Below are 14029 nucleotides of genomic sequence, written 5' to 3'. Positions count from 1 at the left end.
AATAAAAGCATAAAGACACTTAATTGTTTATAACAGAAGTGCTCTAGATCAGTAAGGCCAAAAGCATTCGTGTGGAAGATTTTGCCGACATCACGCTCTACTAATTTCTGTGAACATATCAGCACGAAGAAGTCAGTTCTTTGTGTGGCCTCCAGTTGAAACAATCCATTTTCAAATAAAGAGACTGGATTTTCATACTGGGAAAAATAATGTAAATCTGAGGGGAAACGGTGGACTTGAAACTTTGATGAAAATTCATTTTAAGAATAAATAACATGGTAATTGTGATCAAAATTCCTTATACTGATTTTTCTTCTAGACTGCTTGTTATCTTTCAAAGGCTTACAAGGTGTTTGGGGAAGACTCCTGGACTTGCCAGTTCCCTGAGAATGTAATGTTTAAAGCTTACCTTTCCCCTGAACAGGAGGTAACAATGCATGGTAACACAGGAAACGCTATATTTAGAAGATTTTCCATATTTAGACTAATTTTCCATATCAACTCTCAGTCTAAAATGTTGACGACAGGAAAAAGAGGGTAGGCTCTTTGAAAATTCCATACTGCATTGGTTGAAGTAAGTTCTGAGTCCCAGCTATGTTTCCTTGTTTTTCATTTCTCTTAATTTCTGTGGAATCAGGTTCTCACGTTTTTAAACGTATGGTAATTTTTCACAGGTTTTATATTCAATGTTTTGTTTCTGGAATTGGGTAGCCCTGACTCATGCCACTAGTAACTAAAGAAAGACCAGTCACTGTACTTAAATATACTACAGACTCATAAATGAAAGATACCACCAGAATTACTCCTTTGCCATTAAACTATACTTCACATATGTCTCAAGGCCTGCTTACGCCTGCAGACCAAAAGCACACAGAGATAAATTAGCCATTTTTAACAGTATCAAACTTTCAGTCACACTGTCCAAAAACATGTATCTTTCTACAGAACCCTTTATTTGTATAAGTTTTTCAACAGCAACTGTGCTGTTCTTCAAATTTTGCCTTAAAACTTGTATCTTTTTAACAACCAAGCAGCTAGTAGCCCTATTCATACCCCTATAGCACCTTAAAAGCATCTGTTTGACCTTTTGATTGCTATCATTTATTATGCAAAAAGGGGCCTACAAAAAACCTGGAGATGGAGTTTTACAAGGGCATTTAGTGACAGAACAAGGGGGGGTGGCTTTAAGATGACAGAAAGGAGATTTAGATGAGACATTAGGAAGAAACTCCTGTGAGGGTGCTGAGGCACTGGCACAGGGTGCCCAGAGAAGCTGTGGCTGCCCCATCCCTGGCAGTGTTCAAGGTCAGGCTGCACAGGGCTTGGAGCAACCTGCTCTACTGGAAGGTGTTCCTGGCCCTGGCAGGGGGGTGGAACTGGATGAGCTTTAAGGTCCCTTCCAACCCAAACCATTCTACAATTCCATAATGATTCTATGTTTTACACGGCAAGGTCCTTCTTTTACATGTAAAATGCTTGGGAAAAATTACAGGACATTGACACAGTATCAAATGGAGATACTTGAAACCCCTGATGCTGAGCTGCACAGAGAGAAAAAAATGTAAGCTGTAAGTAACTGAGGTTTAGAGTAATCTACCACAACTTTCTGTAGTAGTACTTTTCCTGAGTTTCTGATGGGATACAAGATTTCCTAATTCCTCCATTACCTTAACATCTGTCACAGGAATGTAGTCATGTCTCTTTCCCAGCCACTACAATGGGAAGCTCTTTTTAAAAAGCACAAACTAACTCATTGACACAAATCCCCACCAATGTAACTCTCACCTTCCACCCCAAGGGTGCCCTCGCGACTGGGAGGCCGGTGAGGTGCTGGCACAGGTTGCCCAGAGAAGCTGTGGCTGCCCCATCCCTGGCAGTGCTCAAGGCCAGGCTGGACGGCGCTCGGAGCAACCTGCTCTAGTGGCAGGTGCTCCTGCCCGTGACGGGGGGTTAAGAACTGGATGAGCTTAAGGTTCCTTCCAACACAAACCATCCTCTAACACACCTGCTTGCACCCCTCTTGCGCGCTTCGCTGCTTCGCCCCCTAAGTCACTGCCCCTAGCGCATGCGCTTTTCCTCCTCCTTGCCTGCCCAGAGAGGGGAAGAGGTGGCGCTCGGTTGTGCCACGCCTGCGCGGCTGGGAGCGGGCGGGTGGATAGGGCCGTGCGCAGCCGCTGCCGTAGTATGGAGCCGCACATGGAGCCTCCCCCTGGCGCTGCAGGTAGGGGCGGCTGCCGCACGCGCTGCCGGTTCGCACGTGCAGCTGGGCAGGGTGGCGGCGGCGGTCAACGGCGCGCCCACTCTTTTTTCCTCCCTTCTTTCCCTCTTTGTCCTCAGCCCGCCTTGCCACGGCTCTCTGTGGGTGATCCCCGTCGCCTACCGCTGTCCCTTTCACACTAACCAGCTAGGAGAGCCGCCTGGGTTGCCGCGCCGGGAAAGGGCCGCTCCGAGGGTCACGGCCCACCCTCCGAGCAGCGCATTCATCTCCGCGCCCTCCCTCCCTCTCTCCCCGCAGCCAAGGCCGTGACCTCCAGCGGCAAGACGCGGGTCGCGGCGCTCGGCCTTGCCTGAGCGCCGGGGCGTTAAGGGGCCCGCGGAGCCCGGCCTGCTGAGGCCTCCTGCACTGTGTAACAAGTAGAGAGGTAAATTACCAAGGTTATCGTAGAAGCAGAGAATACTGGGTTGGAAGGGACCTCAGGGATCTAGGCAAAGCATGACCTAGAGTAGGTGTCTCAGCACTCTGTCCAGCCGAACCTTTAAAGTTGGGGAGTCCACCAGTTCCCTGGGGAGATTGTTCCAATGGCTGATTGTTGTCGTCGTGAACAATTTACTCCAGTGTCCAACAGAAATCTCCGCAGGAGTAATCTGTCTTCTAGGTAAAGCCTGACAAGCACAGCATAGAGTGGAATAATGACTTGTGTATCTCTGCTGGTGATGTTCTTGTCCATGTAGGCCAGCATCCTGTTGTCTTGCGTTGCAGCAGATGCACACTCTTCACTCATACCGAGTTTCTTGTTCAGCAGGACTCCCAGGTCCCTTTCCACAGAGCTGCTCCCCAGCCGGGTAGACCTCAGCTTATGCTGCATTCTCAGGTTCTGTTTACCCAGGCGCAACACCTTGCACATGTTTTTGTTGAACTTCATGAGGTTCTTGCTAGCCCACTCTTGCAGCCTACCTTGGTGCGCCTGCAGCGTGGCTCTCCCATCTGAAGTGCCCATTTCCCCACTCCATTCAGTATCATTAATTTAATATGTTACAGCATAATAGGTTATTCGGTCCTCCTGAGTTTGTGCTGTCAAGCTCTTGTCCAGAGAGTTACAGCCGTGTATCCCCGTAGTGAATTTAAGCCTGTGTGCTTACACCTGTGTGATACTCATGTGCCCTGTTCCTGATGCAGGTGCATTTGGCTGGGTACATTATAGTTCAAAGGCCAGTCCCTTAGCAGAATGAACCCAACAAGGTGCTGGTGTGTTTCAGCTAACACAAGGTGTTAAGACACTTGTAGCTAGGGATGAACTGCCATAGCTCTGACTGTGCATCTTGGTACATGTGGACTGTGGCTGCTTTTTCAAAAGCCAGAGGATGCTGGCCAAGGCAGAGCTTTTCATTTGTAATGGTAACCTGTCCTGAGTCTGGCTCTGCAGTCCCTGCAAATAAGCCATTTGCCGAGTAATCAGGTTCTGGTTTTGATGATTGTATCACCTGAGTGTTGATCTGCTTAAATTAAGAAAAATGTCATAAAACTGACCACTGCATTTGAAGTGGTGGTTGTTCATCTGTAGTGTAATTTTGCTTCCCAGTTGTCTTTTGGAAAAAGGTGTATTTGAATAGTGTATTATTACACTATTCAAACTATTTAGCACAAAGAAGGGCTCCAAACACTGAAGTTCATCAGAGTTGCTTATTTATGTTTATAATGACATTATATGTCTCTCCTAATCCATGTTGTATAATAGCTGTGGTAGAAGTACTGCCTGTGTAGTACTGTGGTTTAGGTTAGCTGTGGTTTGGGTATATGATACGTGACACCAATAGTGAGGTTTATCTGCTGAGCAGTGGTATTGCTTACTGGCTCTACCTTGTTATCAGTATCTTTTGTTTATACCCCCTTTGCTCCCCTTCCCCTCCATCAGTCGCTGGCCATTACAGCTCTATTAAAAACCTCAGAATGTGACCTAAAACTGGAAATGTCTAAGTGAGGTTATAGGGAAATTGAAACAATATCTGCAAGAGGTGTGAGCTGCCCTAGTCATATCACCAAGGTGTTAACTCAGATGCTCTGGGTGCTGTAGTTCTTCACATTATCATTGTTAACTGCTTCTTGGTTCACAAATATTCTCATGGCTGCAAATATTGAGGAGTCCTCTGAAGCTCAGAACTTAGAATCTGTGAATTGTGTCATGATTTCTATGGGAGGAGTTTTTTGACAGCCATAGTTTGAAAGAGAACTGTGGCTGTGTCAGTAGGCGATTGCATCCAGAAAATAAATTGGTAGATAAATCCCTTGACAGAATTTTATATTACACTGGTTTGTGTTATCCTTCAGAAGAATGTGCTGCAGCCCAGCACTGAAGTTTGTTTTTTGTATGCAGCACTTCCAAACTCTTGTAGGATGCTGTTTCAGTAGTAGAAGTTACAGGTTACTAGAAAACTCATTTTATTTTTACTGTGCACTTGGTTATAGCTGTCATTTTCAGATGGTGATGTTTGGATTCCTAATCAAAGATCCACAAATGTGTAAAGAAGTAGGGTTATTGACAGTAGCTTCAATAAACAGTACTGGCTTTGGTACATATCCTGGAAATTTTGGGGGGTCTTAAAAACAGAGGGGTTGAAGACCGATTTCATAATTTTCCTAAGATACTTAATATATCTGTTTTTTAAGTCATGTTGAAACCTGGGCTGTTAGATACAGCAGTACGTTATCAGTGGAAGGAGAGAATTGGGCTTGCAGAATGGTTGTGACTTGTGTCAAAGTGACATGGGCAGTAGGGCAGAGGTAGAGGAATATACTAAAAGGAATGAAAATAAGGCTTCAAAAGGCAGGAGGAAGTAGTGGGAGATAAAGCAATGTTGAATTTATGGGACAAAAATATATAAGTAAAAGGAAGAACAGTTTCAGCTTTCAGTTAAACTTTTAGGTAATACTTTTGACTTTTTTGAATTAAAATTTTATTTGTGATTTACATTGTGTTTGTTTATGCCTTATCACACAGGTCTGAAAATCAGTAAAGAGGAGTATGCAGTGCTGGAGCCACGGATTAGTGTTATTGGGTGTGGTGGGAAATCGGAGGTGGATAGCATCTCCTCGTAATTGTTTGGGGGTTTCACTTGTTCTTAGATTTTCCTGCACCCCTTCTTCATCTGGGTATTTTACTCTTTCCATTCAGATTTTACAAGTTACTCATCTCTTATTTCTGGTGCAAATTACTGCACAGTTCTTGAGGTCACTGTAGAACTCTATTTATGCGGTCTCTTTGGTTTATATACTCCAGGTAGATTGTGATTTTTTGCAGGGCCATTCTGTTTCTTACTCCAGGTAGAAGTAAGCAGTGAATTCTTGGACAACATCCATTGTGAGTTAGAAAGGCACAGGAGGAATAGGGGTTGTACATTTGGAACTGAATTGAGACAAGAAGTGCTCAAAAGTTAGGGCTTTGCTTAGAAGTGTGGAACCCTCTGTACAGGAATCTGTGCTGTTAATGTATTTTTGCTATCTCAGAAAAAAGCCCAAAATGTCTGTTTGGTTGCTGAAATATTGCTGCATGGTGTCTTTGTTTAAGTGACAGAAAGTTGTGTTGAGGATTTTACATCAGTTACCAAGTCAAGCATTCAGAATCTTTAAAATGGCAAAATAAAGGCTGTCTGTGCTATTTTAGTGCTTGACCAGTCCACGGCACTATTTGTTACTGACTTTGTGTTCTGTGACTTTTGCTGGAATCCTCAACTATAGCTGTAAGAAGGGATTTAAGGTGGGTTGGGGTGTTCCCTTAGAGGTAGCGCACACCCCTAACTTTTCCTAACTCACAGGTTTGTCATACTTGAACAACAGTTCAGGCTTGTTGTTAATGAACATGCATTATTATCAATAGTAAATATTAAGCCACAATCTGTAATTAATTTTCAGGCCCTGTAACTGGCTTTGCTGTGTGATCAAGAGTGTAAAAAAGTCTCCTTGTGTCAAAAATCTTCACAAGCAGCTTTAGGCTTGGCCTTAACCTATTACTCACTAGTTGTATGAGCATTGCAATCCTCATGTAATTACAAAGAAGTGTGCTGCTTTTGGTGTGCTTTTCCTTTTCTTTCTAGATATTGCAGGCTTGCTGTAGCATAGCCATTGTTCATTTTTAGCAAACAGGCTTGTCAGTATTCTTGTAATCCAGTACTGCCGTACTGCAAGAACATGAGCCCCAAAAGCAAAATGTAAGATAACAAATTCAGCCAGTGAAAAAGGTGAAAATTGACTTTGAGGTGACGATAGAATGGTGAGAAGTTAAAGCTTTGGAAATTTTCTCTGGTGTTGTCATCCCTGTACTCCATCTTAATTTAAAATGATATCAGTATTAGATAGAAAGATCTCAAAATCTGTAACTTTTTAAATCAAAATTTATTCATATACATTTAAAGAAGAAAAAAAGTTTGTTCTGTAGAGAAGCTGCACTGATCAGCCTCTTTTGCTTTTAAGTCAGGGTTCAGGATAGCATGAATGTTGTTTCACTTGAATTATAACACTTTTGTCACTTTATGGTGTCCTTCAGTAACTTAAAACCTTAGACTATAGTACATATGCAAGCACTTGTGTGCAGGTGAAATTACCAGACTCCTTAGCATTTCACATATGCATAAAGGTGTTTGGTCCTGGTCCACCAGGCCAGTTCACATGGGATGTTTCTGACTGGTGAAATCCTTTAGCAGGATCCTGTATGTTTTTTGTAGGACCGAGGTTACAAAGCAGTATGCTGAAACTGTTTGTTACTTTGGCCCCGTGATTCTCTTGGCAACAAGGGCACAGGAGCCCCCTCGCAGGCTGCAGGATTGGTACTAAAATAATTTATTACAATACATAAAATTAATGTTGTAGGAAACCCCCCCCGATTTTAGAAACAAGTGTTTTTTTTCCTCCCAAGATTTTAATGGGTCTGTCTCTGAATTATTTTGTTCCAATACGTGACTTAGTGTACTCAAGTGTAAGTTTTAAGTAATTGCCAATGTATTCAGTGACACACTTTTTTGATAATTGTTTTTATACTGCACATACATGCATATGATTTGACATGACTTAGCATAAGGTTGGTAACTTTATTTAATATAAAGTGGCTAAACTGGGCAGAATAAAGGAGATAAAAATTTTGAGTTGTATGCATTATCTTCCTGGAGGAATAGTAAGTTATAATTATCTTTGCCTATCCAAAACACTGTTCCAGGTACACTAAAATAAATCTGAAATAGGTTTTGAAAAACTTTAGCTTCTAGAGCCAATAGTGTGATTGATGAAAGAAATGTTTGCCAATAAGCATGAAATTAACACTGTGCTGCTGTTTCTGTTACTAATGAAAGTGTACTTTTTCAGTGTAGTTTTACGATTAGCTGACAGGCAGTTGTTTTAAACAAAAACTTTGGGATGAAACAATAGTATTTACAGCATAGAAATATTTTTTTATCAAGTGATATGAGAAATAACTGAATCCCTCAAATTAATGTACTTACATAGCTTACCTATAAACTTGTTGTTCATTCTCCAAGCCTAACTTAACTTCAAGTGTTGTTTGTACCAGAGGTCAGCATGAGAGAATGGCTGCTGAACTCAAGTTTAGTGAACTCATCACAGATGAAGGCAAGACCTTCCTTCCCTTCCAGGGAAACAGCTGTCTTACACTTCTTTAGGGTGGGGTTTTAATTTAAATGTGGTATGAGTTCAAGAATGGGAATTCTGGATGTATCTTCTTGTTTCTCTTCCCTTTCACTGTAATAACTCTTACTATTTCTGCTCCTGAAGTTTTCATTAATACTTTCTCAAGTTCTATTTCTTGTCCAAGATGCTTTGGCTTCTTAAGCTATCTGTCCACTGACGGTTGTTTATCTTTGACCTGGGGTAACCGTTGGACTTGCTGATCTTTTCCAACCTAGTTGGTTCTATGATGGCAGCTGATGAAAATATGCAGGAAAAAAATAGCAAGGTGCACTAAAACAAAAAAGTTCCAATATAATGAAAGTTATTAAAAAAAGTTTACATTTTGAAGAGTATTAATTTTTAAATTTGTATTCTTCAAACGAGTGAAATTTCTACGGTACCTTTGCTAGTAAGGTGATATCTAGAAGTTTATATAACTGGGACTTCAAGAGAAACATACTTGCTAGTGAAAATGTTAAAACTCACTAAAACTTTCTCTATTCTTCATCTGTGCTGTGATTCTTACTGAAGTAGCTATAGTATTAAAAGTACACATTAGAGTTTTAAATGTGCATAATAAACTGAACCAAGAAAATCCAGGTTGGATAACAAGAAATGCATGTTTCAAAAACTGTTGCTGGACTCGACTTGCTTCCTTGATGCAAAAAGTTTGAGCCTTCTGTCAATTTCTGGGTAGACAGGTTTTCAACTTTTTCCCAACTTTTCTGTGTAATCTGTGTCTCTGCTACCTGAAGTCATTAGAGAGATGGAAGTGATAAATTGCTGTCGTGGTTTAACCCCAGCCAGACGGCTTGTGCACTCACTCCCAGTGAGTGGTGCCGGGCTGGAAGCAATTGAGGCCCACGTCCCCTCCCCCTCCCCAGGGGCTGCCCCCCCCTTCCCCGCTCCCAGATGGATGGGGAGGAGAATCGAAAGAATGCAACTCCCACGGCCTGAGATAGGAACAGTCCAGCAACCGATGTACAACACAAATCACCACCGCTACCACCACTAACAACAATGATAAGAGATAATAGCGAGGGAAAAGAGTACAATACCACACCCTCTGAGTCCAACCCGGCAGACCCCCTGTCCTGGGTAACTCCCAGTTCCCCCCTGGGCATGATGTGCTGTGGTATGGAATACGTCTTTTTTCAGTTTGTGTCAGGTGTCCTGTCTCTGCTTCCTCCCGGCTTCCCTTCCTCCCTGGCAGAGCATGAGGCTCACAAAGTCCTTGGCCAAACTAAAACATCATTTTTATCAGCTCTGTTCCCAGCTGAAAGTCAAAACACAGCACTACACCAGCTACCAAGAAAGAGAAAAATGACTGCTACTGCTGAACCCAGGACATTATCCACCCCTTATTCCATACCACTCATGTCATGCTCAGATCCCACATTTTCAATATGCCATCACTCTGATCTAAGTGCACTCTCATCATAATGCATGGACCAGTCCCTATAAAGCTGCTGAGTCCATCTGGTCCATGATGCCAGGCTCCATCTCTTGTAACAATCTTTCAGAGCACAAGAGGCTATGTGCAGTGTTCACACTTGTGAATAACCTGGGCAATAGTGTCCATTGCTAAGTTCACCCCTCGATCATGAGTCCATCTCAGTGTTGCATCTCTGCTCTGATGGCCTTAAGGGTCATGGGCCCACCAGGCTCAAAATAATTCACTGTCCCCTTCAGCAGTTTCTGCAACTTGTAGCTGGGGACTCCATAGAGGTGCCTTCCATCTCCAGTGTTTCCAAAGCACTGGAGGGCCCCAGTGGACTAGATACTTGCCCATACTGTCCACACACCCTGCCACTCATGGCTGTCCAGCCCTGGGGAAACCTCTTGGTCCTCCCATATCGTTGTCTAACCCCAGACAAGACCCAAATCTGACTCTGCTTAACTTTTGAGATCAGACAAAATGGTGGTGGGTAAAACACAGTCTATGTGTGTGCCAACATGCTGATCCCCATCACAGTCAGCAGGCAGGTCCCAAGGATACCCAAAGGCCATCCAAAACCTTCAGAACTCTCAAACGATGCTGCTGTACTTGTCACTGGGGCTGGTGTAGCTGCTGTGCTTGCCGGCTCTCCCACCACCAGCTTCTCTTTTCCTGAGTCCAGCTCTTCCTCCTCTGCCTTGCTGGGAAATGCTGCGGGGTCTCCTGCGTCCTCCTGGGGCTCAGCGGGCGGCTTCCGGGGAATGCTCTCGGCCGTCGCGGGGCTGAGCTCGGCCGTGGGGCTGGGCTCCTCCGCGGCCTTCTCCCGCTGCTCGGCAGCCGCCTCCTCCCGCTCCTCGACCGCCCCGACCTCCTCCACCGGCAGCCGTCCCCTTGCGGCCTCCGGTCCCGCTCCCGCTTGGTCCCCGGGGCCGCTCTCCCGGGCTGCTTCAGCAGCCGCCAGCTCCCGGAGCTGCCCCCCCTCGGCTCCCCAGAGCCTGACGCAGACGGAGGCGAGGGCGAGGGCCAGGAGGGTGAGGAGCAGCCGGATGGCCAGGGACCAGTCCACAGCCACGTCCGTCCGGCCCTGCTGCTGGAGCCCGCGCGTATTACAAGTCATTGCCATAAAGTACAGTGAGACAGGAACCTTAGCCCAAGCCCCACACTTGATAAACACTAACACAGCAAATACTGGCTCTAAGTAAGTTACAACATTCTGAAACTGTGAGATGAAGAGGAAGAACTCTGAGAGCCAATAAATCAGCATTGTGACGAGTGACTATTAATCCGGTCAGATCTGTCGTTATCTCAACCCCTTTGTGCCCCACATTGGGTGCCAAAAAGAACTGTTATGGTTTAACCCCAGCCAGACAGCTTGTACACTCACTCCCAGTGAGTGGTGCTGGGCTGGAAGCAGTCGAGGCCCACGTGCCCCCCCCTCCCCAGGGGCTGCCCCCCCCCTCCCCGCTCCCAGAGGGATGGGGAGGAGAATCGAAAGAATGCAACTCCCACGGCCTGAGATAAGACCAGTCCAGCAACCAATGTACAACACAAATCAGCACCGCTACCACCACTAACAACAATGATAAGAGATAATAGCAAGGGAAAAGACTACAATACCACCCACTGAACAACGAGTCTGACCCCGAAGACCCCCTGTCCTTCTGGGTAACTCCCAGTTACATCCTGGGCATGATGTGCTGTGGTATGGAATACCTCTTTGGTCAGTTTGGGTCAGGTGTCCTGTCTCTGCTTCCTCCCGGCTTCCCTCCTCCCTGGCAGAGCATGAGGCTCACAAAGTCCTTGGCCAAACCAAAACATCATTTTTATCAGCTCTGTTCCCAGCCCGAAAGTCAAAACACAGCACTGCACCAGCTACCAAGAAAGAGAAAAATGACTGCTACTGCTAAACCCAGGACAATTGCTTATGTCCTGCTGTAAACTACCAGCAGGACTGACAAAAGGGTAAGTCAGGTACCCACTGTTGAATGAAGAGGAGAGGTAATAAGACCTCTAGGACACTCTGCTAGGAAAGCTTTTGTTTTAGTAACCCCTTTTTGTAGTAGTCTTCTAATTAATATGACAGGCCACTACAGTCCCTTTTATTAGAACTGTAAAGGAGCTTTGTGTTGCCTTCTCCTCTTCTTAAAAGGTCTGCTGCTTACAGCACAGGTAGCACCCTGGTCTTAAGGCCTTCCTCAATCCTGCAGTCAGAGTCTAGGAAGCCAGGAGCGTATTCATCATCTGCTTTCCCAGCTTCCATATGGAGTGAAGTTGATGTATATTCTGGGCTGCTCTGGCTGTGTTCTGCTGTCGTTGCTGTGATGCTCTCGTTCCCATTGGTATATTAATTTCCTGTTTTTTTCGTTTTTGTTTTTGTTTTTTGTAATTTTTACAGAAATTGTGAAAACAATTAATCTAGATTGCTCTGGTTCTTGGACTTCCGTGGCAATAAACAGCTTTTGCAGCTCAGGGTTTTGATCAGTCACAAAAGACTATTACTATTGTAGTCTTATGCCGTACATATTGTATGCAACCAGAGAACTGCTACAAGCATTGAGATTTGCCAAACCCCACAGGTTTTATTTGTAGGGACAAAAAAAAGCGAGTCTTAGATGCGTTCTTAGTGTTTTGCTGAATAGGAGTATCTCCCAGTTTTGTAACCTCTCCTTCCTTGAATTCTTTACGCTGGGCTGAAGATGTATGGAAAACAGTTTCTCATTCACAGAGGTATTCCCTTTTCTGTAGTTTTCTCCCCTTCTGTCTTTTTTTCTAACGACTGCAAGCTTGTAAGCTGGATACCTGTCCTTTATACTGTCCTCTGTTCCTTGTCCCCACAAGGAGCAGCAGCATTCTGTAATGTGCTGATCTCTAAGGAAATAGTTTTACCACACACATTCCTTGGCTGCGGCCTCATTTACGTTTTCAAGGAGCTGCTGACTTAGATGCTGTAACACCTGCAAGCTTGCATTTGGTTTTAATTCTGGCTTAACTTCTGAATGTATTTTTACAAAATACTTCGGTTTTACTGTTAATTGTATTTAGTCTGCTTTTTGTAAACTTCTCTCAGTTGGGTTGTGTTCATCCATCTGTCCCTTTTAATGTTGGTGGTATTAGGAAATTTCAATAGAACGTAAGGTAAAGGTAGTATCTCAGAGTATTAAGTTAGTCTAACAAACATGCCAGAGTTTTGACTGGCGGGCTGAGAAGGAAAAGCTGCTGTTGACATTCGTCTGGCTCTCTGGAAGCTGAGAGGTAACCTGTTCTTGTGGGTTCACTTTGCGGTCAGAGGCTGTGATCATCTAAAACAGCCTACCCAGAAGATCAGGCAAAGTGCATGGACGATGTCGGCAGCAAGGCGAACTGTGGGGAAACGCTGTTTCTTGCATGTTGCAGGATAATTTTATTGATGATTTGACGATACAATAGTAGTAGGTCTATTGTAATGCAAATTCTTCTCTAGGGACTAGTCTGCAGCAAATCTGGTATTCAAGTAAGAATTAGTGCAGAACAGTGAACTTTCAAAGGAAGAGAAGAAGTATTTATTCTGGAAACTGTAATATAGTTGAAAAAAGGCAAAAGGAATTGGTGGTTTCGAATCGTGGCTGTCTCATGTTTTTTGATGAAGTCTTGCTTCTGAGGTGTTGTTTCTTTGAAAGTTCTTACCATATATGTTACTGCATAACTGATTAGCTTGGACTGATGATGATGTTGCAAGTGCTTGTACATGGATATAAAAGATGCAGCTAGTCTGCACATAAACTAGGTGGCATCTGGTATTGTTTATATTTGTACCTTATTTTTCTTTAATATTTTGTATAAATGCTAGGGATACCAACTTCAGTCAAGTGTTTTACTATCCTTGAATGAAAATCTCTGTAAGTGTAATGTAATATATAGTTTGCAATAAAGGAAGAACATTAAAATACTAAAGATGTTAGAATTGAAACTCATGAGTAGATAACAGTACTGCCCAAGCTGAACATCTGTATTTGAGCTATTTGGAGAGACTGTTGCAAAGAGACACCTAAAACTATGTCCTATACACTAAAAGATTTGAATTGCGAGTGCCTTTCATGGCTTAAAAAATGATATTAACAAACTTTCTTTTAAAAACTGTAGTGGTCTTTATTCCTGTTTCCTTTATATCATTGAATAATGACCTTTGGATTACTGTTGTAGCTCTCTTCTGGTTCCTCATACTGGACGCTCTCCGTGGTCTGGGTGTGTCCTCTCCTTCCTGCATTCTCAGCCTGTGCAGGTTTGACAACTTGTAACTAAAAAGAGGGAGTTTGCCTGGAGCACCCCTCTGGTTCTGGTTGAGCTGGTGTTAACACCAGTACAGCTACTTCTTGTTATCAGTCTAATGCCCCTTTCCTTTTGAATAATCAAACAGAAAATTGGGTACTTAAGCTAAGATAAAACATGAAAATCCTTTTTGACTGTTCTGAGCTAACAGAGTGAAGCCTTCTCTTTTTTTTTTTTAATTTCTGAGAATGCTCTTGTCCTGTTTTCTTGCTAGCCTTCGGTTACATTACTGTCTGCTTCTCCTCTTTGTCAGTAGCGGCTGGCTGATCTATACCTTGGACCCCTGTGCTTTGTTGTGAGAACCTTGGATGCTTCTCACCACCTCTGCACTGGGGGAAGCCCACCTGCCCTTCCAAGGACCTAGAGTCTTCTGTGCTAACCAGTACACTTCCATG

General features: G+C 43.8%; 1 protein-coding gene across 1 annotated transcript in view; it reads left to right on the top strand.

Moving 5' to 3' along the window:
- Positions 1-2107: 2107 nt before the first annotated feature.
- CMC1 (C-X9-C motif containing 1) overlaps positions 2108-14029 on the top strand; it is a 49275-nt gene continuing 37353 nt past the window's right edge. The window contains exon 1 of the mRNA XM_061362683.1: positions 2108-2221. Within this exon, the coding sequence (XP_061218667.1) occupies positions 2185-2221 (37 nt within the window). The 5' untranslated portion in view covers positions 2108-2184. The remainder of the gene's footprint in view (positions 2222-14029) is intronic.

Source organism: Neopsephotus bourkii, unplaced genomic scaffold (genome assembly GCF_033783945.1).
Source record: "Neopsephotus bourkii isolate Nb327-2 ecotype Australia unplaced genomic scaffold, CSIRO-AGI_Nbou_v1 NB_1132, whole genome shotgun sequence".
NCBI classification, from domain to species: domain Eukaryota; kingdom Metazoa; phylum Chordata; class Aves; order Psittaciformes; family Psittacidae; genus Neopsephotus; species Neopsephotus bourkii.
The sequence above is the reverse complement of the archived record's forward strand: the minus strand, read 5'-3'. Positions and strand labels throughout refer to the sequence as shown.